We start from the raw sequence: 25713 nt of genomic DNA, 5'->3' as shown, positions 1-25713 counted from the left end.
CTCTCTCCCTCCCTCCCTCCCTCCCTCCCTCCCTCTTTCTTTCTTTCTTTCTTTCTTTCTTTCTTCCTTTCTCAATCCACTAAGTCACCCAGCTTCCCCTAAGGTGGTGTTCTTTCTTAACTCAGCGAGCTATATTATCCTGAGCGAGGAGGGGAGCCTTTAAACTAAAGCTTCCTCCTCTCCTTGGACTTTCCTATCTCAGGCTCCACTTCCCTTCCCCCACCCCTCATCCCTCCTGTTCTTCATGGGTTGTCTGTGAGAACAGTCTTGTAAATCTTAGAGCCACCTCTGCACATGGGGAGGGGTGGGGGTGGTGAAGAAGGGCCTGGGTAGCTTCGCCTGCTAGACTGGAGTCATTTCAAACAGAAGGGGCAATTCTCGATCTGGCCCATTTTCTTGTCCTCTTTTCATTAAAATATTAAACCTGGATCACTTATTCTGGAGCATGTGCTTTAAAAATAACTCCCCCTGCTATTCTCTTCTTAGACGGCTCAATCCTCGCTCCTTATCTGCATTTGAAGCTAATGAGGAACTGAGTCTCCATGTGGCAGTGGAAGGCAAGATTTACCTCACCATTTATTGCCCTGCAGAAGTGGTTAACCGAGTGAGCAGCATGTCATCCAGTGACAAACTGACCAGATGGGAAGTGCTCGGGGTACAAGGAGCCCTGCTCAGTCATTTCATCCAGCCCATTTACATTAGCAGTATACTTGTGGGTAAGCATTCAGCTCAAAGGCCTTCTATAATGAGTCACATTGTAGAGCCTCCAAAGAGACCCAGAACCTGACCTGTTAGGAGTTTGACAAACCATATTTAGGTACTTACTATAGGCAAGAGCAATTTGATAAGTCTAGTGGTGTAACTTTTGGGTCATGTAAGAAACAATAATGTAGCCACTGGTCCCTGATTGACTGCGTTATGAGACCCATGCCTGAAGCCCTTAACCTAATTAATTCATATGTCTTTTCTATTAAGGGCTTTATATATTGTGTTTCGAGTCTCTAATTTTGTTGAAACCATGTTTACCATTTTTGTAATTTCTTAAAACAAAGTTATGTAGATGCCTTTTGTTTCTAGCATTGTGTGCCAAGGCCATCCCATTCATTTCTGAGCATTCTTCCCTCCACTTTCTTTTGTAACAAGGAAATTATTAAACTCTGACAAGTGCTACAGGGACAGTTCTTGGTAATATTCTCTGCCTTTCTGCCAAGAGGAGGGCCCTATAGTTCTGAATCTCTTCCTTTTGGAAAGAAGAATAATACTTCCTTGAAACTTATTAAATTTGGAGCTAGAGTGGGCTTCCGTACTCTGAGAAGATTTGAGGATAACTAACAGATTTCCAGCTTGACAAAGGACAACAAGAGAAAAGCGAGAAAAGCATTTGATCTTAAAGGGAAAAAAGACTTAGGCTAGATCCTAGGAAGTACTTTTTGATTACTGAAGAAGTAAATTCCTGAGGAATACTCTTTTAATTTTATGAATTAATTTAGAATATTTTTCCATGGTTACATGATTCATGTTCTTTCCCTCCCTCCTCTGTCCTGGAACCAACAAGCAATTCCACTGAGTTATACATGTATCATTGTTCAAAACCTATTTCTATATTATTACTATTTGCTTTAGAGTGATCATTTAAAGTCAACATTCCCAATCATACCCCATCAAACCATGTGATCAATCATATGTTTTTCTTCTGCATTTCTGCTCCCACAGTTCTTTCTTTGGATGTGAATAGCTTTCTTTCTCATAAGTTCCTCTGGATTGTCCTGGGTCACTGCATTGTTGCTAATAGAGAAGTCCATTACATTTGATTGTGCCACAGTGTATCCGTCTCTGTGTACTATATTCTCCTGGTTCTGCTCCTTTCACTCTGCATCAATTCCTGGAGGTCTTTCCAGTTCACATGGAATTCCTCCAGTTTGTTATTCCTTTGAGCACAATAGTATTCCATCACCAGCAGATACCACATCTTGTTCAGCCATTCCCCAATCGAGGGACACCCCCTCACTTAACAATTTTTTGCCTCCACAAAGAGCAGAACTATAAATGTTTTTGTACAAGTATTTTTCCTTATTATTTCTTTGGGGATACAAATCCATCAGTGGTATGGCTGGGTCAGAGATTAGGCATTCTTTTAGCGCCCTTTGGGCATAGTTCCAAATTGCCCTCCAAAATGGTTGGACCAATTCACAACTCCACCAATCTGCTCCGTGTGAGGTGGTACCTCAGAGTTGTTTTGATTTGCATTTCCCTGAGGAATATTCTTAACAAAAACAATTGGACTGTCAGAGTTTAAACAAACCCTCCCTCTGTGGGATCACTTTGAAGCCTTCTAATAACTCTTCCAACTACAAATTCTTCTATTTCTAAGTTATAAGATTGGTCTTTGTGATTTAATTTATAGGATACACTGGGAGCATAAAACCAGTCATACAGCACAAATGACAGCTTTGTTTGGGGTTTTTTTTGGATCATGGAGAACATTAAAGTGAATATTTTTCTCCCTGAGATGCCATTATTTCCTATTCCACAGAAGTAGCCTTCTCAGTCTTGTTTCTCCCTCTTTCTCCCTTTCCCCTCCCTCTCTATTTTCTTATTGGAAAGTCATGACAATAAGGTTTGATCTTGTTGTGGCCACCATTAGAATTCTCTCCTGATATCTTTAAGTTTTATTTTTTACAGAAAGGCTTGGCGAAATTTCAAGTGGGTTTTTCCCCCTAGTAGATCTGCTTCATCTATAAAGATGGCATTTGGGGGCAGCTAAGTGGCTCCTGACCTGGAGATGGGAGGTCTCAGGTTCAAATGTAACCTCAGATGCTGCCTAGCTTTGTGACCCTGGGCAAGTCACTTAGCCCCAAGTGCCTGTCCTTGCTGCTTTTTTTTTGCCTTAGAAATGATACTTGGTATCAATTCTAAGGTGGAAGATAAGAGTTTTTTTTTATGATATTTTTGTCACTCCTTTAACAACATTTTTAACATTTAAGAACATTTAACATTTAGTTTTTATAATGGTAGCTCTCCAAAAGTATATTCTTGTAGCTGGCTGGCTATTTAGCCTTCTTCAAATTTAATTTGTTAAAATTTTTATTTCTCTTGGGTTTCTAATTTATTTTGAGGTAAAGCTAATTAAAGGACATGATTTTTGCATGTGTATCTGTGTGCAGGGAGACATTTCTGGCATTGCTTTCTTTCTCCATCATGATACTTCTCAATACTGCATTTATATTAGTAAATTCTAGATTTATAGCAAATCAGCTCTCTGCTGTTGATAAGGTTGGGACTGGATATGATTTTCTCAGTTGTCAGCTTGCCATTGGCAGTATCTAAGAGCAGGGGAAACAGGAATATTGGATTAAACACTGTGCTTGCTTTCTCTGTTTTTACCTGTCTACTTTTCTCTCTTCTCTGAGAACAAATATTTTTTTTCAAAAATTTTAGACTGTTTAAACCAAAGCATGGAATGATTTTGCCACTAGTATAATGCATAGATATTCATTAGCCCTACTTGTGCAGAGTTGAAAGGAACACACTATCATCTTGGTGAGAATTACCAGTTGAATTTTTTTTCAAACCCTTACCTTCTGGCCTAGAATCAAGTATCTTTCCAAGGCAAAAAAACGGTAAGGGCCAGGCAATGACTTACCCAGGGTCACACAGCTAGGAAGTGTCTGAGGTCATATTTGAACCCAGAACCACCTGGCTCTTTCTCTTTCCACTCATCTACCTAGTTGCTCTTCTCAATTTAATTTTTAAAATTGTATGAAATGTCAGGCAGTGGTTACATGCTTGGGAAACAAAAGACAAAAATGAACATCCAAGAGCTGGCATTATGCCATATTCCTCAGATTCAGCAGAAATTAATAACAAAGAGCAAATTTATTCCCACATAACTGTGCGTTAGGTATTTGACATTCTACCCTGTACACATTTCTTTTGCCAGGCCAAATGTCTTCAGCTCTTCCTTTCTTGTGGTTTTCCTCCTGGTTTGGTAGTAATTTTTTCAGGCTCTTCCATGAAATATGTCATTCAGAACAGAGCAGGATGCTCCCAGGTCCCTCTCTGGTCCCATTGACCAGAAAGGAGTGCAATGGTCCCCACAGTCCTTTTTGTAGAGATGTAGTACCCACATTATACGCTTGGGGTCTCCCATTTTCTGTTTATTAGGGAAATTGTTTTTGAAGTTAAACATTTTTTAAAACTTGATCGTGACCTGATTGGGGCTTGGAAGATGAAATCCACATAAAGGAGTATGGAGCCATCAGGGTTTCTAGGTGTGGTGCTTGTAGTGATATAGGCTTTTCCCTGAAACAAAGACCCAGCCCTCTCACACTAATATTGTTACCATATGGCTGGGCATCATGGACTCTTGTAGCCCCCAAAGAATTAAAGGTGAGCATTGCCTAGGAAAGTGGTGAGTGGGAGCAAACTTTTACTTGTTACAAATGGGGAATCAAATAACTGTCATCTGAGATACGTATGCCTGGGCAAAACCAAAACCAAACAAAATGAGAGCTTAGCCACACGGTGAGAGTGAAAGGGGACAGATGCTCCTATGGGGCCTGTGCATGGGAGGGAAACATGCGGAAGGCTCCTGGAGCCCAGAGGGTGAGAGGGCAGTCCTGCATCATAGGGAGAGGGAGGTCCATCAAAATGAGATCACAGCTCTGTTGACCAGTTAGCATATAATAGTGATAGGAGCTAGAGCAAATGGGGTTCCACTCCCCCTGCTCTCATCCCTTTTCTCTGATTCTCTCCTCGCCCTATTTGTCATTCATCCCTTTTCAGCATAGCCTCCAGTGCTAGATGCTCACATGTCTGAGGACCCCTCCAGCTTGAGCCAGGTTTCTCCAGGATGATGGGTACCTGGGACGATGTTCACGGTAGAGCCTCCTGCAGCTTGGTTTTCTCCTAGAATTGGCTTTCTTGTTCACATTAGGCCCTCCCCGACCAAAACTCATTTGTGAGTTTGGACATGAGTCGGTGGGTTTTGGCCTATTTTGGGTCATGGAATCATTTGGCCATCTGGTGAGATCTCTGAACTCCCCAGAAGGGGATCACAAAGGAACCCCAATATACTGAAGTATAGTTACCAAAACATCAAACAGGAAAACCAGTTCCTAGGCTCCAGGTTAAGACCCCTGCCCCAAACTCTGTGAATTGTTTGGTCTGCCAAGTTAGATCTTGGGGCTTAGAAAAGCCCTAGGAAAGCTCTCAGGCTGGTCCCCAGAAGTTGCGTCCTGCCTTGCTTATTAGCACAGTGCCTGGCACGTAGTAGTTGCTTGATCAATACTGCCTGCCTATGGCTTCTCTGAGCCATCACCTGCCATCAGCCCTATTTCCCAGCCTTATTTTTCTGAACTCTTTCCCATATATTCTAAATCTACACTGAATTTGGGCCATCATTCCCTCTTGCTTAGACAGTTACAATGTCCTCCATCAGCTGCCGATTGCTATACCCAACGTGCCCATCTACACACATCAGAGTCCCACACAAGAAGCTTCTGTGGTTCCCTGTAGCCATTAAAATAAAGTACAGACTCTTAAGGCCCTTTAGCATCTAGCTTCAGCCTATCTCCTATTCCCCTTCATACCCTACTTTTTGGCCAAGCAACCTCCTTATTTTTACACAACCTTGGGAGGCTCTTTGCCCTCTGCGTGGGCAAGCTCTAGCTTCCTTCAGAGATCAGCTCAAGTGAGTTGATCCTCCACAAAGCCTGGCCTGATTTCCCATCTCACAAAACCACCTGGTATTTAATATGTGTTACTTTTTAATTTGCTTCATGATCTGGGTTGATTTCTCCTCACCCCCAAAGAAGGACAAGGCCTGCACATTAGAGACATGTAAGAAGTATTCATTGAATTGGCTTCTGACTGAACTAATAGAGCCCTCACTTTGTCTGAGCTCCACATATATGCCCTCTGTCTCCACTGTGTCCCTGATTCTTATTTTTCCCCCCTCCCCTCTCTCCTCCCCTACCCCCCAACCGGGATACTGACACAGCACACAGTAAGTGCTTAATTCTTGGTTGAACTTAATTGAATCTATGATTTCAGTGACCTGTCCCATTATTTGCCCATGAATGAAGTGAATTCACTGAAAGACATCTGGCAAAAGATGGTCAGTTTCTTTTGGAGCATGTTGTTTTTGGCACTCCAGAGCATAGCCCTGACTATCTTGTGGAACATTGAAGATGTCTGTCCCGCTACTGGATTCCTTTTGATTTATGCCTAGGGAATGTCCCAATCTCTTCATTTCTGGTGAAGAGCTGCTAGAAAGCTGAAGAAGTCCTAGGGGAGAGGGCAGATGAATGAATTGTATGTTTTATTTCAAAGCCCTTCACAACCTAGCCTTTCCAGTCTCTACCCTTCTCCGCCCCTCAGGTTTCAGCTAACCTTGCTATTCCTCTCTCATCTCTGTGCCTATGCCCCATGCCCGAATTCTCTTTCCCTCTTCATCTTCACCTCTTAAGAGTCTCTGAAATTAGCTTACATACCACTTGTACCTGGAGCACCCCCTATCACCTCAGCTGCTGGTGCCCTCTCCTCTAAGATGCCCTCATATTCGTTTTGTACGTGCTATATAGATGCTTTTATATATATACACACATATATATTATATTCTTTAATTAGAATGGAAGTTCCTTGAGGGCAAGGCCCGTTTCGTTTTGGTCTTTGTGTCCTCAGTGCCTGGCACCTAGTAAGTAAGTGCTTAAATGCTTGTTGCTTACTCCATTCCTGTTTGTACAATTTTTTTTCCCTTTCTAGGGGATGGAAGCTGCAGTGATACTAGAGGATTAGAAATAGCTATAAAGCAACGTGTCGATGATGCACTTACTTCCAAACTTCCTATGTTTTATTTGGTCAATAGACCTAACATTAGTTTAGTGCCATCTGTGTATCCGCTTCTGACAGACTTGGAGTATAAATCCCTGAGTCTGAATTGGGCCCAAGGGGACATTTCTTTGGAAATTGTAGATGGAATAAATGGAAAAATCACTGAAAGGTGAGAATGTTTAATTTCTTCCAGAAGTTATATGTTAAGCCAAGAAAGTTGATTTTTAATGCCTTTATCATGTTTTGTGTGATGTGTTTTATAGATGATAAATTGTGAAATATCTACATGCTTTTTTCTTGGTCATCTCCTACCTCTGCCACACCTCCAAAAGTTAAAAAAGTTGAGTGTCTCTTAGGGCCTTTTATTTCTGAAATGTGGATATTCTGTATCATTAACATTAGATGTAGAGTGTCATCTTATAAATCTTTTCTTCAATTACTGCCTATGTGATTAGGAAGCGGTGAGTAAGATAATAAAAACATTGCTACCTTTTTCTTTCAAAGCAACAACCAACAATCTTAAGACTGTATTCAGATAGAAATATTCTCTAACCGAGGGCAGCTGGGTAGCTCAGTGGATTGAGAGCCAGGCCTAGAGACGGGAGGTCCTAGGTTCAAATCTAGCCTCAGACACTTCCCAGCTGTGTGACCCTGGGCAAGTCACTTGACCCCCCATTGCCCACCCTTAACCACTCTTCCACCTAGGAGCCAATACACAGAAGTTAAGGGTTTAAAAAAAAAAAAAAGAAATATTCTCTAACATGTACTGAGCTAATAAGTATTCTAGTATTCTGGAAGACAGTCATTGTGCCTTTTGCATGTACAATTTCTCTTAAAGTGAAGCATTATATGCAGCTTATTTCATATAAAATCACACAGGCAGAAAGCAGAAGACTTTAGAGGTCCAGAAGAAATTCATTTGTTTCTGAAATTAGAAAGTGAACTTCTTGAGAGCAGGAATTGATTTTCCCCTCTCTATTTCTTCAGCACTGAGCCCAGTTCTCTGGCCCATAGGAGGCTCTTAAATAGAGTTTTGTTTAGTGACGAAAGTGAAGCTAGGTTTAGAGTGGGGTGAAGCTAGAATAAGAGAAGCTTATTATGGTCAGGTAGTCTTGATAGAAAATGTAAATGTGTCCTGCAGAAATAACCTGAGTTGAAATCTGAGTTTTCCTCAGATCCAACTGGCCATTTCTCTAGACCAGATGTGCCAATGTAGGCAGTAGCAGATTTCACAGGTTCTTAGAAAATGAATTCAAAGCCTAACTTTCCTCTATTGTCCATTTACCACCCTCCTTTGCCTGTCCCTGCTTAAATATTCCAAAGGAAACTTCAGATTGTCCCGTTCCAGACTGTATATCTGATTAGGGAGCGTTTTCCCAATTTCTCTGCTGTACTTATGAAGACAGCCTGACATGCCATTGCTGAGGATGCCTCTTAGTTATCCCCAAAGAATCGATCAGTTAGCATCTTTTATAGTCATGCTAGTTGAAATCTAGAGCACTTTAAGGCTTGCAAAGCATTTTTTTATTCTCTGTTTCATGTGACCCTCCTAGCATCCCTGTGAGATAGGTGCTCCAGCACACAGCTGTTAAGTGACTGGTCTTTGATCACACAGTTTATGACTTGTAGGAAGCAGGATTTTGTATCCCAGTCTCCTACTTCCATGGCCATGCTGCCCCTGCCCTCCTCCAGGGCCATGAGTAAGAATGCTATTGCTATATTTTCTAAGTTTCAACTTTTAGCTGCTCCTTTTATGAGTATTTCTTTTCAAGAAATCATTGTGTTTATTAGGTTAGCACACCTCCCTGTAATGAATCTTAGGATCTCTCAACTTCCGCCAGTGGAACCAGTGGTCTTTCATAGTTTTTAATGTACAACCTGGCCTGGCCTTGATAGCAAGATGGAGGGAGGGCCATCACTTGGGTTATTTGCAGTCTTTGCGAGTGCATCTCCACAGTATCCCCCTCATTAAAGAAATGTTTTCAGCTAGAGTCTAGGACTCACAGGACACCAAATTACTTTTTTTTTTTTTTAAAGAGAGTTACTTGAGGACCATCCTTTCTACTGCCCCTTGTAACTTTAGGGGGCTATATTCCTGAATACTCAGCTTGTTCTTTTTGCTGTCTGTAGGGGCAGCAGGAGAATGTCTGGTATGAGGAAAACATGGATTCGAGCCTTAGCTTGCAATTTCTTCCTGTGATGGCCCTGGGCAAGTCACCTCCCCTTCTGATTCAGCTTTCTTGTTTGTTCTGGCTACCTCACAGCATTGTGGGTGGGAAATTACTTCTGCTAAAGCTTGTGAGCTCCATGCTCAGTCCTCTGGGGACATTGCAAAGCTCAACAATTTGGACTGTAGCACTGTCCAGACACCAAGCTTTCCAAGCTTTGTTTTTCTTTTCCATGTCTCTTAGGGCTTAGGAACACTAGATCTATTTTACTTTGAGTTTTTCAAGTTTTGTTTCTGTAGGTATCCCTAATAGATGAGATGGGGAGTTCCATCTAGCTGACAAGCTCTGTGACCTCTGGGCCAAGTCATTTAACCTTTATGGGCTACACTTCTTCACCATTGAAAAGAGGAGTAGATTCCTCATCATAGCTAATATTTCTAGCATTGTAAGGTTTGCCAAGCTTCTCTCATATTTGATCACCCAGCAACCCAGCTGAGGCTTAGGGTCATAGAGCTTATCTAGGGACCTAGTATTTGAGGTAGGATTAAATTCACTTTTATCCCAGCCATCTCCTCATCTATTCACTGCCTAGCAGTTTTAGATCTTTATTATTCTAATCCTGTTATCTCATTTTGAAATTGAGAGACTGCATGGTGTGGTGGATAGAGGCACCTTAGAGTCAGGACATAGGACCGTATCCTGTCTAATTGCCTACTTGTTAGGACCCTGGGCAAGTGATTAACTTTCAGAGATCCAGGCTGCTTCCTAAGACTGTAGGTTCTTTTGTATGTAAATATGTGATGATGGAGGAATTTCCTTTTTTTTAATCTAGAGAATCCAAAGTTGAAACCCTTTCTTTCAGCCCTCCTTCCATCCCATTATGTTATGAGATCATGTCAAAAGATGCTTGGGAATCCAAGCTGGTGCTTACTCTTGTGCATTTCCCCTTGGTTTCATGCATGTTATGTTAGAAGGAGCCTTCTACTTCTCTAGGGCTCTATCCTGGAGCACCAGGGAGAAATGCTGCTGTACTTTGTTCCCCAGAACGGACTCTTTGTGGGTGATGGTGGAGGACTAGACCCTCAAGATTCTCTCTGCAGTTCCTTTGGGCAGAAAGAAGCTTGATTCTCAGGAAAAACAAGATGAGTTCTGTAGTGCTAGAACCTGGGTTTTCTTTTCATGGACTCAGGGCTGTTTACTCTTCTCACTGGAAAAAGATAAGCTATATGGGGTCAGCCTTTAAGGCTCTAGAAAGAGTTTCTTCCTGGCTCAGCCACATTCTCTTCTGGGAATGGAAAAATCAGGCTAAGATGGGATCCAAAAATTTCTAGAGTCTTTATTAGGGCAGACTGTTTTAACTTGAGTTTCTCAGGGGTCTGTAACTTATATTTATATATACTATGCCAAAGAAGCAGGTCTGGAAAAGGACTTGGAATAGTGGATTAGTTTTCCTTTAAGAGTCAACACTGCTAGAAGAACCATAAAATACTTTCAGATGTCTTATGGGTATTTTCATTACCTTGAGAGTAGTCAGCACTCGGCCACAGACAGTTATTGACTACATGTTGACATATGTCTGTAAACGTTAGCAGAATTTAACAATTTGATGAGCCATGGAATGAATGTTTATTTCTCCTACACTTTAGTTCACCCTTCAAAAGTGGTATCTCTATGGCGAGTCGTCTTTGTAAGGCTGCAATGTTAAGTCGCTTTAACCTGCTTGCCAAGGAAGCCAAAAGAGAAGACTTGCTTGAAGCTAGCACTTATCATGCCGCCAAGGTGAGTGGTTGAAGAAAGTGGACATTTTCTTTCTAAGGCATAATTTACAGCAATAAAAACACAAGTATACATTTAGCAGAATATTCACTAGGATGATTAGCTGATATGTCTAGAATGACATGCGTTGAGGTGTTATATAAAATAAGGAAGGATTCTTTTAAAGCTGTGTTTCCAATTCAGTAAACACTTAAGGGCCTTCTCTAATTGAAATCCAGAGTTAAGCACTGGAGGTGATACAGTATGGCTAAGGCAGTCCCTCAAGGGTGTGTAGAGGTCAAGACCCAGCCTTTCACTTGAAATCAAATCTCTGAAAGATTTGTGACCCCAGTCACAAAAGCAGGCAGGAAAACCTAGGATTTGGGATCTGGATCTCCTGGTTCCCAAACCAAGGTTCATTCCACTCTACAGATAGTGGTAGAGAGATAATTGCTGACAGAGTCATTTACATACATGATCCCATTTGATTCTCCCAGAAGGTCCTGTGAGGAAATTGTTACAAGTTCTATTCTCATTTTAAAGATGAGCAACTAGAGCTGAACTGAGAGCTTATGTGTCATGCATATGGTCACACGACTAGTAAATATTTTTAGCCAGAATCCAGTCCCAGGTCTCTTCTAACTCAAAAGTCCAGATTCTTTTTCTATATATGAAAGGTATCAAATTTGTGGACTGCTGACCTCACAGGACATTGTACTCATGTGCAGCAGACCAAGTTAAAATATAATTGAGAAATGTTTAATAAAGTAAAAATATATTACCACCTAGATAATGTTAATTTGTGGTTTTCTAAGTTAACATGTGGTCCTTGAGGATCTATTTCTATTTGAGTTTTGACACCCTTATCATACATAATTTGCACAATTATGATATAGAGTATTTCATGATAAGTACACCAGAGTTCTTCATGGAAGTCCTTATTCTGATGCCTTCTTGTGGGAAGGAAGGTGACCCTGGATTTTTTAAGATTATGCCAGTGGAGTTTAAGCTCTGGTAAGTTCTACAATGTTAGAAAAACTTCAGATGTGGTTCTGGAGATAAATTGAGGCTGCTGTCTGAGGCCTAACTTGACTAGATTAAGAGAAGCTCATTACTAATAATTTGGTCATACTCTGAGTTAGGGGTGCACTTTTCTACTGTCATTATGAAAGAATGAAAGAAGAGAGGGGTAATCATTTGGGATTAGGCACTCATGGGGAGTACCTAAGACTGACAAATTGACATGTTATTGGAGAACTGAAGAATTACAACAGCAGTTACATTTTTGCTAAAAAAAAAAATCTAGAAGACAAGGAAGTTGCTTTTAAATGGAAGGATAGTGCAAGAGGTTTTTCTTGGGAGAATCTAGTAGAGGAATTGATTGGATCATGCCCCCAAAGGCAATAAGAACACGTGGGCTTCTTGGTCATCTTGCCTTGACTCTTCATGTTGACCATAAATGAAAAGATTACCACAAAAGTAATTACTGCCTGTGTGCAGACACTCAATGTAGAAAATGAAATAGAAGGGAAATAAGATGAAGAACTCGACAGGATGCTCCAAACCAAGTCATTGTAGACTGTGATACTCCTTGACTTTGGATATAGAGATAGGCAGAAGGGAGGAAAAGGAAAATATATTGACAGATAAGATTGGGTTTGAAGAAATTAAAGAGGCCAAGGTTTATGGATTCTTAAAAACCACACCCCAAGTTATCATCGATACTTTTTTTTTCCAGAAGAGATTTCACCATGTTGGACATGGTGAACAAAGAACATCATCACATGTTCATTTTTTTTTTTAACACTGTGTTTTAACAGACCAAATAACTAGTAGATTACTGATGTGGGAGACATTTCTGTATCAGCTATTTGTAGTTGATTAAATGATGAAAGATTAAATTCAATAATAATAGCTAGCACTTGTATAATGCTTTAAGGTTTGTTTGCAAAGCACTTAGAAATACTAATCTCATTTCTCTTCACAAAAACCTTCCGAGTTAGGTGCTTTTCTTATCTCTATTTTACAGATGAGGATACTTAGGTAGAGGTTAAGTGACTTGCCCAGAGTGGCACAGGTAATAAGTATCTGAGGTCAAATTTGAACTTAGATCTTTCTGACTCCATGTCCACTCTTCTCATCTAACATACCATTGTAACATTAAAGATAATATTGAAAATGGTCTACTTAACCATGCTATTGATTTAAAAAAATGGAAAAAAGGTGAAGTTATTGAGCCAGATTAAGGCCACTTTCACAGAAACTTGTCTTTTTTTTCTTTTATTGATTAATTATAAAAAATTTTCCATGGTTACATGATTCATGTTCTTTCCCTCCCCTCCCATAGCCAACACACAATTCCACTGGATTTTACATGTATCATTGATCAAGACCCTATTTCCATATTATTAATATTTGCAGTAGGGTGATCATTTAGAGTCTATATCCCCAATCATGTCTCCATCAATCCATGTGATCAAGCCCTTGTTTTTCTTCTGTGTTTCTGCTCCCACAGTTCTTTCTCTGGATGTGGATAGCATTCTTTCTCATAAATCCCTCAGAAATGTTTTAGGTCATTGCATTACTGCTAGTGGAGAAGTCCATTATAATCTATTATGCCACAGTGTATCCTTCTCTGTGTATATGATTCTCCCAGTTCTGCTCCTTTCGCTCTGCATCAGTTCCTGGAGGTCTTTCCAGTTCACATGGAATTCCTCCAGTTTATTATTCCTTTGAGCACAATAGTATTCCATCACCAGCATATACCACAATTTGTTTAGCCATTCCCCAATTTTTTGCCACTGCAACAGTGCGGCTATAAATAATTTTGCACATGTCTTTTCCCCTATTATCTCTTTGGAGTACAAACTCAGCAGTGGTATGGTTGGATCAAAGGGTAGTCTTTTAGAGCCCTTTGGGCATAGTTCCAAATTGCCTTCCAGAATAATTGGATCAATTTACAACTCCACCAGCAGTGCATTAACATCCCTATTTTGCCACATCCCCTCCAACATTCATTACTTTCCTTTGCTGTCATGTTAGCCAATCTGCTCAGTGTGGGGTGGACCTCAGAGTTGTTTTGATTTGCATTTCTCTAATTATAAAAGATTTAGAACACTTTTTCATGTGTATATTGAAAGTTTTGATTTCTTTATCTGAGAATTGCCTATTCATGTCCCTTGCCCATTTATCAATTGGGGAATGGCCTGATTTTTTTGTACAATTGATTTAGCTCCCTGTATATTTGAGTAATTAGACCTTTGTCAGAGGTTTTTGTTTTAAAAAAATTTTTTTCCCCAATTTATTAAGAAGTCTTGATATAAAATAGTCATCACAAGGATGAAGCCAGAAAAACCACCTTGGCCAGCAAGCAACCTAGGACAGCTCTGGCTTAGAATATATCATTGTATAAAAGATTATGGAGGAAGATAGTGGAAGGTTAGTAGTTTGGCCTTAAGAAGCCAAGAAGCATAAGTAGCAAATTAGTTTACCCAATGATGACAAATTTCTCCAAAAGCATTCCCATTTGAAACTAGAAGAGAGGGCAAGCCAATAGGTGAAAAATGGAATAGATTTGTAAAAATTCCATAACAGTCTTTTATCTGCAGTGAGAGTGAAGTCCCTATATACTTCAATTCTTAATGCTTTGTTGATCACAAATTCGACAAAAAACAAGTAGAAAGGCAGAGTTGGGAAAAACAGTTCCAGCCAACCTAAGCTTTCCATTTACAATTGATTAACAAGAGCTCTTTTAGGGAGAGGCAGATACCGAGAGAATGGAAGAAATGGCAAATGGCATTATCATCAAACAGCTCTTCAGTAACTACTCACCCATTCTCAAATCTCCAGGAATGGGCATGTGCTGATCACGTGATCAGCATGTATTTGTTACATACTACATGCCAAGCATGGGATAAAGAGAAAGGTAAAAAGCAACCTTACTTTTGAGAAAGTCATAGTCTTTTAGGGGAGAGAGTATGCAAATAACTACATATCAAACAGTGTAAATCAGAGGAAATCTCAGAGAATAGACAGTTTAAGGGAACTGGGAGAGCCTCAGAATTTGGAATCAAAAGTAGGCCTTGAAGAAAACCAGAGGTGAGGTAAAAAACTATTCTAGCTATAGGGAATAACTAGTGAAAAGGTCATGTGCAAGAAAATGGACAGCCAGCCAGTGTTAAAGATGGGAGGAAGCCAAGTTTTGTAGTCTATAAAAGATAGAGATCTTCTTTTAGATCCCAGAGACAGTAGAGAGCCTCTGGGTTAGGAATGACACTCCTGAGCCACACAGAGGATTGCTTGAAGTGAGAGGAGACCCACTTCCTTACTGAAATGATCCAGGCATGAGGTGCTGATGTGTGAGTGGAAAGAAAGGGATGCGATATATGTGAATGACGAGACTTAGAATGGGTCTGTGGGGTGAGTTCAAGTGGGTGTGGAGAATGGCATTGTAGTTGTGAGCCTTGGTGACAGAAGGACAATGGTGCCCTCAGCAGTAATGGGGGAAGCCTTTATGGAAAGAAGTTTGTATGGTTCTATAAGTCCAGTTGACATGGGTGATATGCAGCTAGGGAACAAGAAAGATCAGAGCTGGACAGAGAGATCTGGGGACAGTTTGTGCCATGAATGATGATCCCTATGAAAGCTGCTGAAATCACCCCTGGAGGCAGTGTAGTAAAGGAATAGAGACGGACCAGAAACAGTATTAAGGGACACCAGCTGTCAGAGAACATGACATGGAAAGAGATCCAGAAGAGTTAACTGAGGTTTTGCGTAGGAGAAAAGCGAGAAAAACCTAGAGAGCAGAGCAGTAGTGCCAAGAGTTGCTTGGGTTAACGTTAGGAGGAAGATTGAGAAACAGTCATTAGATTTGACACTTAAGAGATTATTGATGAATTCAGAGAATAGTTTCATTTAAATGCCAGAAACCAGAATGCAGAGGGTTTAGAATTGAGTGAGAAGGCGTGAGGCAGTGATCGTTGAAGGTTTTCTCAAGGAGGTTAGCTATGAGAAGGGATAGAGAGTTCAAGCTAAGTAGTGGAGATGGTTAGATCAGCCGAAGGCGGCTTTTTTAAGAATGAGGAAGGCCTGGACACTTGTAGACAGGGAAGCAGCAAATAGGATGAGATTGAAGACTAGTGAAAGCAGATGATAGAAGAAGCAGTCCACTGAACAAGAAGACAGGATGGGGTGGAATTTGGGTGCATATAGAAGAGTTTGCCTTGGTCAAAAACAGGCCACTTCTCCATATGAGTCAGGGATAAAGGAGGGGAGATGGTGGAGGAAAATATATGGTTGGGAGGAAGAATGTTATATTGATGCCTTTTTGTTTTATTTTTACACCATTCATTTTAGGGGTAGTCTGAAACCTTTCCCTCCTTGCACATTGAATCCTCCCTTGAAAAACAATGTAACAAAAATACCTAATAGAGTAATAACTATATTTGATAAGGTTTGAAGCATTCTATCCTTGGAGCCCTCCAGCTCTCAGACGTGAGGACAGAGCTGCTTTATCGTCTCTTCCAGGTTTGATACTGTTATTTATATAGATATAAATTAGTATATGTATACTCAGTTTGCCTTCCTTATAGCAATTTTTCCATTTCACAGTTATTATAATATTATGGTTCTATCTGTTCCACATATTTCTCTCGGCATCTGCCTATAATATGCTCCCATATTTCTCTTGAGTAGAGACACATGCTTTCTACATTTTCTTCAGCCATGTGTTTGCTTCCTTCCAAAAAGCTTTTGGTTCATTAAAGCACAGGACTCTTTGCCAAGTCTACTTCATTCAAGCACCTGTCATGCATGTGTTTGATGAGAGCCCACCAAAGGGTTCCACCCCCCATCTGATTGTCAAGTTCAGGGCAGGCATATACACCAGGACAGTGGATGCTGGCCCTCATTGTGAAAGGTACCAGCTGAAGGCAGAATCCAGGTGAAGGAGGGAGTTCTTATCAGTGGTAACATATTCCAGAAGTTCCTGCTTGTGGGTGACATTCTGCTAATGGCAAAAATCTCGAAATTATGGGAGAGCCTCTCTCCTTGAGGAGACCTGGGACTACTTCAAAGAGAACTTCACACTCTACCAAATGGATAAAAAGTGCTTGTTGTCCACATTCACCCTGCCAAGGTAATAGGATTGCATTGACTCAGTACAGTTCTATTGGATAGGAATTACAGGAGGGCAAAGAACTGGGCCAGAATTTAATAGGAGGAAGGGTCAGATCAATCACATTGGGGAATTTGGCAGCCCTTTTAGTGGTCCCAAACTGATCCTTACATTAAGCCCATTCTTTTTTTTGTTTTCTGTTCCAGATTCTCTCTCCACATCCTCTTCCACCTATTGAGAAGGCCAGAAATAAGACAGCTGTTATATATATGAAGTCATATAAAATGTATTTCTGCATTAGTCATGTTGGGGGGGAGGGAGTGAAAAAAATCTGGTCCATTCTGCCCTCAGAATTCATCAATCACCCCTCCGAAGATAGATAGCACTTTTCATCATAAAGCAAAGTCCATCTTTTTAATACAAATATTTTCCTGGTGGTGCTTGCAAATTCTGAAATACCACAATTCCCCAGTCAGTCAATCAGATAATCTGTATGTCCTCCCTCTGCATACCAGGAACATTGCAGATCCGTTTTCCACACAGATACCCAGTTGGTTCTCATAAAGTAAGGCATTCCTCTTCTCAGGAAATTTCCATGACTCGCTATTGCATTGAGGATCAAATCCAAGTTCCTCTGGTTCTGAAAGTCCTTCACAGTCTGGCTGTTGGCTCTTTGCTGATTCAATGCCCCTCCTGCACCCTGGCCTTTATGACGGGGCTACCAAAACCTCTCCCTGGGAGCTCACCTCCCCCTTGGTCTTGCTGCTTCTGCTTCTGATGGGCCAATTCCTCCTGGAGCCTCCTTGTCTGAGGAGGCTGCTGAAGGCCATCTATGTCTTCGTTGTATTTCAGGCTGCATATCTGACTCTTCTCTCTTTACAGCTTCCTTTCCTGTGTCATCTTTCTCCATAAGAATGTAAGCTGTCTGAGGGGGCAGCTGGGTTGCTCAGTGGATTGAGAGTCAGGCCTAGAGACGGGAGGTCCTAGGTTCAAATCTGGCCTCAGACACATCCTAGCTGTGTGACCCTGGGCAAGTCACTTAACCCCCATTGCCTAGCCTTTACCACTCCTCTGCCTTGGGGCCAATATATAGTATTGACTCCAAACAGAAGGTAAAGGTTTAAAAAAAAAAAAAAAAGAATGTAAGCTGTCTGTATTTGCATTCGCAGCACTTAGCCACAGTCCTTAATAAATACTCATTGACTTGATTCATATATGGGCTTCTCTTGTGTCTTTGTCTAGGTATAACTTGCCTCTCACCCACCCCTGTCTTGCCTTGAATGTTTTATGTCCTTCCTAGTGTCTCTTGAAACCTCTGCATCCCTTCTAGGCCCAGCTCAAGAGCTACTTCCTCCAGGCTTGTCCTGATTCATCCAGTTGTTAATATCCCCCCATTAAATTGCTTCATATGTAGTGCCTTGGCATCTTGGGATGCTTAGTAGATACTTGTTGGCTTGAGTTGGCTTGTGGATGCCTGAAAGGGCAATGGAAATATGAAACATGGTCATAAGTGAACCTCAGCATGTTTCTAATGATGACTTCAGCATGCTTCTAGTGATGGCAGAAAGTGGTGTAAAAGATGACTTTTGATTGCAAACAAAAGTGGGTCAGACTTGTGGTGAGAACAAGGACTAGCATCTGGACAGTACGAGGGGCTTCGCTGTTACAAATGAAATATAAGTGGCAGAAAAGGAAACCAAGAAGAGAGCATGAATGAGGATGGCCTGTAGCAACAGCTCTGTGAGATTCCAGAGGGGAGGGCAAGAGGGGGTGGCATGGGAGCTGAACATAAAAGTTGGACTGGAATGCAGCAAACAGGAGACTCCCAACCCAGGGATGGTCTCAGCAGAGTCGTGGAGGCAGGAAAGCCTAGGGCCTTGAGGGCTTTGGGCATTGAGGATGTTGAGAAGTGGAAGTATGAGGACAAAACTAGCGAGTGTAGGAGTAAAGGCAAAGGAGGTAGGTGAGGTAGCAGGGATTTGGGGATCATGGATTTAGAATTGGAATCCAGTCCAAGCCCTCCTTTTATAAATCAAATTGAAGGGCCAAATGGTGATTTTGCCCAAGATCTCATAGGTCCTGAGCAACAGGACTAAGTTTTGAACCTAGGTCTACTGACTTTAAATAGGGTGCCCTTCTACCAACCCCTAAAACCTTAAAGTGAGCCGATTGGTTCTGTGTGGAAGAATTCTGCCCTCAGAGAGCCTCAGTTGGAGAAAAGAGAGACTTGTGATGGAAAACCTTTGCTTTTAGGGAGGTTGCTGGAGTTGTCCATATCAATGACCAAGAAATGCTGTACAAGCTGGGCTGGTGGCTGTGAGGACTGAAAGGAAGGAAGGTGGGTGAAAGAGATGTTAGTTTTAAAGATAAGCAATTAGTTACCAGATGGATGAGATGTGAATGTGGCAGTGTCCCTGGCAGAAGAGAGAAGGTGTAGGCTTTGGAGGAAAGGTTGTAAGAGTCTCTTTTTGGATATAGTATCATAGGCTTAAAGCTAGAAGGGATTTTGGAGAGAGAGGACTTTGAGGTCTGATTATTTATAGTTGAAACCAGGGCAAACAAAGGCATGACTGGGGTTCACTTAGCTAGTTAGTGTCTGAGACAGAATTTGAATTGAAGACTGCTTGCTTCCAAGCTCAGCATGCTCTCTGCTACTCCACATTGCATCATGTTGAGTTTAAAGTCCCAGACATGTTCCCATAGTGCTGTCCTATAGGAGTTGAGAAAAGGGGGCAGTACTGCAGTAGAGATTTGGGAATCTTCTTCATAGAGGCAGTAGTTGAAGCTGGAAAAGAATGGATGAGATCTCCAAGGAGGGTATAGTGTGAGAAGACAAGTAAGCAGAAAAGGGACAGTTTCATTTTTGTCTTTGTGTTCCTGGTGTCTTGTCCCATTGCCTGGCACATAGGGGCTTACTAAAGCCTGAACTGATTAGAAGGCAGAGAATGGTTTGGGGAATCTTCCCCATTAAGAGGTAGGGAAAGGAGGAAACAAGGAATTATGGAATGGTTTAGAGAGGAAGGAGGAGGAGAGCCAGGAGATTGTGGCTTCTCTGAAACCAAGGAAGAAGAGAGTATCAGATGGTGACGGAGGAGGACTGTTGAGAAGTACTAGAACTTGGACATCCTTGAAAGTTGTCCCTTTGCAGGTTATACCCTTATTTTTGCATTGCTCCACTGCTGAAAAATATGTGCCTGTGTGAGTAGTACTTGTCCTCACTTTTAAGGGTGAAAATGGCAGTTTGACCTTGTCAATGAATCCTTTTGGGGGGATTTACAGATGAAATTAGATATATTTTTAAAGTAAAAAAGTGCCTCAGCTACCCACAAGTTTTGATTCTGAACTCCCAGAAGCATTTCTTTAAATATGTGAAGAAATCTTTAAGAGCTTTTGGGGGTTATCTTTTAAATGAGCAGAATCACCAAAACTTAGATGACCTCTGGGCTTTGATATCATTTCTAGTATTATATGTAAATATATAAATCATATATTAATTTTAGGTATATTATTAATATCTTTTAATATAATTGAAGCTGAAAGTTGGAAGAAGCCAGAAAGATTATCTCACTCAATTTTCTCATCTCTAAGGTGAAACCAAGGCAATGATCTCAAATCAAGTCAGCTTTCATTAATCTGTTGGAACCCCCCTCCCCTAGCAGTTTATGGGAAAATGTGCTTTTTAAAGTTTAGTGCTGAAGGGGCTTTGTTAATGCAATGTTAGTAGTACTTTAAGGCTTCACTTGCCCAGGCATTCTCTTCAGGGGTGAATTGGTAAACCTCATACTTTTGTAACCTTATTAGGTTAGTAAAGTTGCTTTTCTAAGTTCTAAAAGGAATAATTGCAGAAAGTTCCCTCAAGACTCCAAAAAAAGCAATTTTTACACTCAGTTCTTCCTTAGGAGACTGACTCATTGTGGAGAATTACCCCTCCAAGGTCCTTTATTTTTTTGTAAGAATCATCTATCATTGTATATCCAGAATATTTTCTGGTTTATTGGGTTCTAGGAAGATTGATGGGGAGAAGGTAGCATTTGAGAGAAATTTGAGCTCTGATCCTTTTTTTTTTTTTTTTTTTTTGAGCTCAGGATTCTTCCCTCTTCTTACCCTCAGTGCTCCTGTGGTCCCTTAAGACAAAAAGAGGATGGAGGGAAGGGTTTAGTGGGAATTCCCATAGAGTCTGCCTTGTATGCAAGTGGTGGCTGTGGAGGAAACCCAAGGAAATGAGCTGTGGCTAACGAACAGCAGTCACGTGTGCCAGAAGGAATTAGGCCAGGTACCCCAGAGAGAAATGACTCCTTCTCAAGGTCATCTTTACCTAGTGGTTAGTGACCTAGATTAAAAACCAACTGAGAAGAATTTGAGGATGTATGTTTATACTGGGAATTAGAAAAATTTCTGAGCAGGTTGGGTTTCTCAAAGTCTTTTTGAAAGGAAATAGGCTTTTCCAAGAACATTTTCATTATACCTTCCCTTTATGTTAAAGAGGTAGTTATATTCCCTTGTTTCTTTAAAGATCTTAATATTCTCAGAAGGATCCTGGGAATTTCCAGTCACCCATTTTTCCCTTTTCCTGATTGATTACCCTCTAATGTGGCATGTTTCTCTTTCCTTAGTGCATGTCTGGATCCTATCAAGAGGCTAAAACCTTGTTGAAGTCGTACCTGCAGCAGCATGGGTATGGGTCCTGGATCGTGAAGTCTTCCTGCATTGAACAGTTCAGCATGTGACTTAGGTGGCGTGACATGCTCATCTGTGTCATGTACAAACGCTTGTATTTTTTTGGTCTGTTTTGACAAGTAAAAATGTTTAAAAAAAAAAAGAAAGAAAAGCTATCGGTAGTGTTCAGCTTTCAAATCAGTGTCTTACAACAGCAATGTCCAGCAAATGCTGAAAATTTGTAAAAAAAAATTTCATGTCTATTTACATTGAACCATTAGTTGTTTTTTTTTTTTTTTAGTAAAGCAATTACTTTACTCAATATGTAGACTTTCTGCATTTATTTTTTGCAATCATAAAATTCTCACCCTCTTGCAGCCTAAAAGAATTCTTATTCTTGGCTACTTTTTACTAATCATCTACATTTTCTTCTGATGACCGTAGTGGGGGGTTATTGGAATGTACTGGTTTTCCAATAAACTTTTATTTAAAAAGATGCAAAATGAGAGTAAAAAAACATTTACAGTTGTTCAGTCAGTGGACAAATCTCAATGTGTGGGGTATATGCTAGACCCCCAAATCATCTAATAAGTGCTAGGTGATTTGGTGGGGTGGTAAAGCACTAGGAGTAGGGGCAATCAGGAAATGCCTCATGTAGAAAATACCTCATGATCTGAGTTTTGAAGGAATCTGGGAGTTCTGAGAGATGGACTTGAGCAAAGAGGGATTGGCACAGATGTCATGTCCAAGTTACAAAAAGACCTGTGATGTTCAGTGTACTTGGAAAGGTAGGCTGATGCCAAGTTGTGAAGTCAGTAAACATATTAAATGCCTACTATCAGGCACTGTGCTAAGCACTTGGGTTACAAATACCAAAAAAAAAACAAAACTTCCTGCCCTTAGGCTCCTGCAATCTTAAAGGGGCAGAATACACCAAAGGAAGTGAGGGTGATGGAACCAGGTCAGAGTGGCCAGGTGGGAAATGAAGGCATAGCTGTCCTGGAAGGCCTCTTCAATGGAGGCTCTGGAAGGAGGCCTTGACTCTTTTGTGCATGTCTCTAAATGTCCAGCAGAGGAATTCTCGTAGGAGAGTCACATCCTTGACAGAATTAAGGCAGTTTAGCAGAGCGTTGAGTTTGGGGAAAGGTTTCAGGTAGGTTGTTTGAGATACCTATAGGATATCTCATAAGAAATGCCTAATTAGGTAGCCTAGAGACTAGATAGAGCTGCACATGCACACACATACATGCCTGGAGGAACCTGAGATCACATCTATACACACACACACACACACACACACATCTGTATGATGTGTCTAGGGACTTGGGGGGCAGAGACTGGACCTGTGATCTCATCAGGAGAGTGAAAGAGATGGAAGATCTTTGCTATAACCTCCAGGCTTTGAGGTTCTTGGGCCAGCTGGAGTCGCCTAGCCAGGGGGTCAGTCAGAAGAAGCCAAGGAGCACCCTCCTCCCAATCTCCCCGCTCCTGTCCGCCACACCCAAGGTGTGGACCCCGACTCTAGCGCTGATGCCTCATGTGTGTGTGCACTGAACAGAGGAGCCAGTTTGGGGAGTTTCCCTCTCCTGAAGTCAGGTCTGTATGTGACTTGTGAAGACTGCCATGGGCCTGTTCCTGAGCTCCAGGGTATCCCACTCTTCACCCCGTTGGATCCCACGTCCGGTAGGCTCTTCTTCCCCAAGGAGTGATGTTGGGTGTCTGCCTCTCTCTCTGTTCCTCTCCCTGTCACCTCATACACACAGATTCCTTGGTCAAACATGCTTATGCTGAAGAGTTTCCTGTGTGGATAAAGTTTAGACAAATGGGATGATAGAGTAGGCGAAAATATAGTCTTTCGAAGTGATGGGCATTCCGTGCTTCCAAAGCCCTGCAAGGATGGTAATGCTCTGGGACTTTTATTACAGTTTTCTTTCTGCCAGGAGGTCTTTGTCCTTTATTCCTTTGACTTAAGGTTGTCTTCCTTCTTGGGACACAACCCCAAACTGCTTGTATTTCTCACTTCTCTTCAGCTCCCAGCTTCCTGTCATGGCAATTTCCCCATACACTGGAGAAATTCTTATCCTTTCCTCCATTTGCTCAGTTTCTCCTTTCAAAGGCCAGGCAAGAACATGTGGGTCTTTGTACCAGCTGAGCATTGCTCATGGCTGTGCCACCTTTCCTTCTCTGGGCTTTTTTTTTTTTTTTTGCTATAGGCACTCTACTACCAAGTGCAAAAAAATTCTATTTAGTTCCAGTTAACAGATAGATTCCCCCCCACTTTTCCTCTCCCTCTCCTCATGGACTCTCCTGAACTATTTACTTGTAAAGGATTGATTCATAAGTCCTTTTCCTCTGATAATCGATATATTTCTTTAAGCCCTTACCTTCTGTCTTCATATCAGTTGTAAGACAGAAGAGCAACATTAGGGCCAGGCAATGGGGGATGTGTGACTTGCCCAGGGTCACCTAGCTAGGGACATCACGTTCTTCTCCTCTTTGGCCTCACCTCTTCCTCAGCCCCCTGAATTAAGGTATGAGAATTAGGATGATGGTCAAGCAAAGGAAATTCAGGCGGGAAGTTGCAAGCATGTGGCTTAGTTGTGGGTTTACTCGAATGAAACAGGGTTTTTGTCACAAGGCTAGCAGCAAGGAACAAGTACAGCAAGAAGGAAGGGCGTTGTAATTCAGATAAGGTCATTTTTTAATGAGCCAGGTTGTAGCCTTTTTTTCCCTGCCTCTGTCTCTAAGGTAGCCTGCGTACATGTGTGTGTCTCTATCCAAAAGTGTTGGTAGCTGCTGAAAGTACACACATTAGTCAGCCTCAATTTTCACTGTAGATGAAGGGAAAATATTGCTTGGCTCTGAATAACAAGTTTGATTCTTTGAGAACAAACTGAACTAAAATAGATGAATCCAGATAAAAGTCATTATGGTTTGATTTCAGATACGAGAGCCTATTTGGGTAAACAGGAAATAGGTGAATTTCCTCTTTAGACTTTTTGATCCAAATGGCAGCCTGTGAAGTGTCGACTTTAATCTTGCTCTGCTCAGCTTAATGGTGTGAGCAGACACAACAGTGATAGCTTGATCTCTTGCTTTCTTGCCTGAAAAAAATGCATTTTCATTAATCATACAGCAACCAAATCATGTTTTTCATGGCTGAATTTCTATGTCCCTGGAGAGTAAAGAAGGTTGGTGTCACCATTTAAAACTTACATATTTTCATGAATACTTTCCCCAGAATGATAATTTTAACATTTCTAAGTGTAAAGAGAATCATAATTTGATTATATCACTCTTATTTGCTAACATATTCTCTCTTAGTTTCGAATTTTGCTTAAATCCAGTGATATTGTTGTATCATACAGGCGTGTTAAATGTGAATTTGTGTGGATGAATGCATTTAAGACTTAAGTAGCATCTATCATGTTTTAATTTAATGATTTAAAAAAGAACATTTTTTAAAAATTGCATTATTAGAAACAGGGGGACAGTTTTGAAATCTCTCTTAAAGTAGGATTTGGACATTTCTTAGTGTTTGTAACCTCTCGCGTCATCTGTTGTTTGGGATCACAGTCATTTCATTCTTGTGCCTTAAACCCAGTAGAATCTAACCCCAACTCCCCCACCTGGCCTGCCCCAAAAAGCATCAACAAAACAAGTGCTAGAAATGAATTTGGATTTTAAGAAATGTTTTCATTTAATCTAAAAATGCGAACTTGAAAATGTTTATAAATCAGACAGTAAAATGTTTATAAATCAGGCTGCAACAGAAATCTGATTTGGGTGGAAGTGCCGAGGATTAAAGCTGCCGTGTCAAGTCATGACTCGGGTGGCTCAGAGCCACAGCAGTGTGGCATTGGAAAGGTACCAGTAAGCATACTTATAAATGAATCCAGCATTTTAAAACATGACACCGTTGTTTGGCATATAGTCATAATTGACTACTTATTTAGTGGTTGTCAAGAAATCTATGTCTGGAATTTTTATACTAACAACCTGGTAAATTTTTAACTCGACAGAATTAAAATATTTCATATTGCTTCCACTCTAGACAAATATGGAAATGGGTTCATTACCTAGTATCTTTACGACCTGCTTTTAAAGGCAGCCAGAGTAGGCTTGGTGTCAGGGAGACCTGAGTTCAAATTTTGCCTTTGATAGTTACTAGCTCTGTGAGCCTTG

At 41.0% G+C, this 25713-nt stretch overlaps 1 protein-coding gene across 2 annotated transcripts in view; it reads left to right on the top strand.

The window, feature by feature from the left end:
- The window catches only part of ADAD1 (adenosine deaminase domain containing 1), a 59177-nt gene extending 37578 nt beyond the window's left edge, over positions 1-21599 (top strand). For both annotated transcript variants that reach the window (XM_044681178.1, XM_044681177.1), the window contains 4 exons: positions 487-716; positions 6766-7003; positions 10649-10781; positions 21486-21599. In XM_044681178.1, the coding sequence (XP_044537113.1) occupies positions 487-716; positions 6766-7003; positions 10649-10781; positions 21486-21599 (715 nt within the window). The remainder of the gene's footprint in view (positions 1-486; positions 717-6765; positions 7004-10648; positions 10782-21485) is intronic.
- Positions 21600-25713: the final 4114 nt, after the last annotated feature.

This window comes from Gracilinanus agilis, chromosome 6, assembly GCF_016433145.1.
Source record: "Gracilinanus agilis isolate LMUSP501 chromosome 6, AgileGrace, whole genome shotgun sequence".
NCBI lineage: Eukaryota > Metazoa > Chordata > Mammalia > Didelphimorphia > Didelphidae > Gracilinanus > Gracilinanus agilis.
Note: the sequence above shows the minus strand (reverse complement) of the source record. Positions and strands in the feature narration are given on the sequence as shown.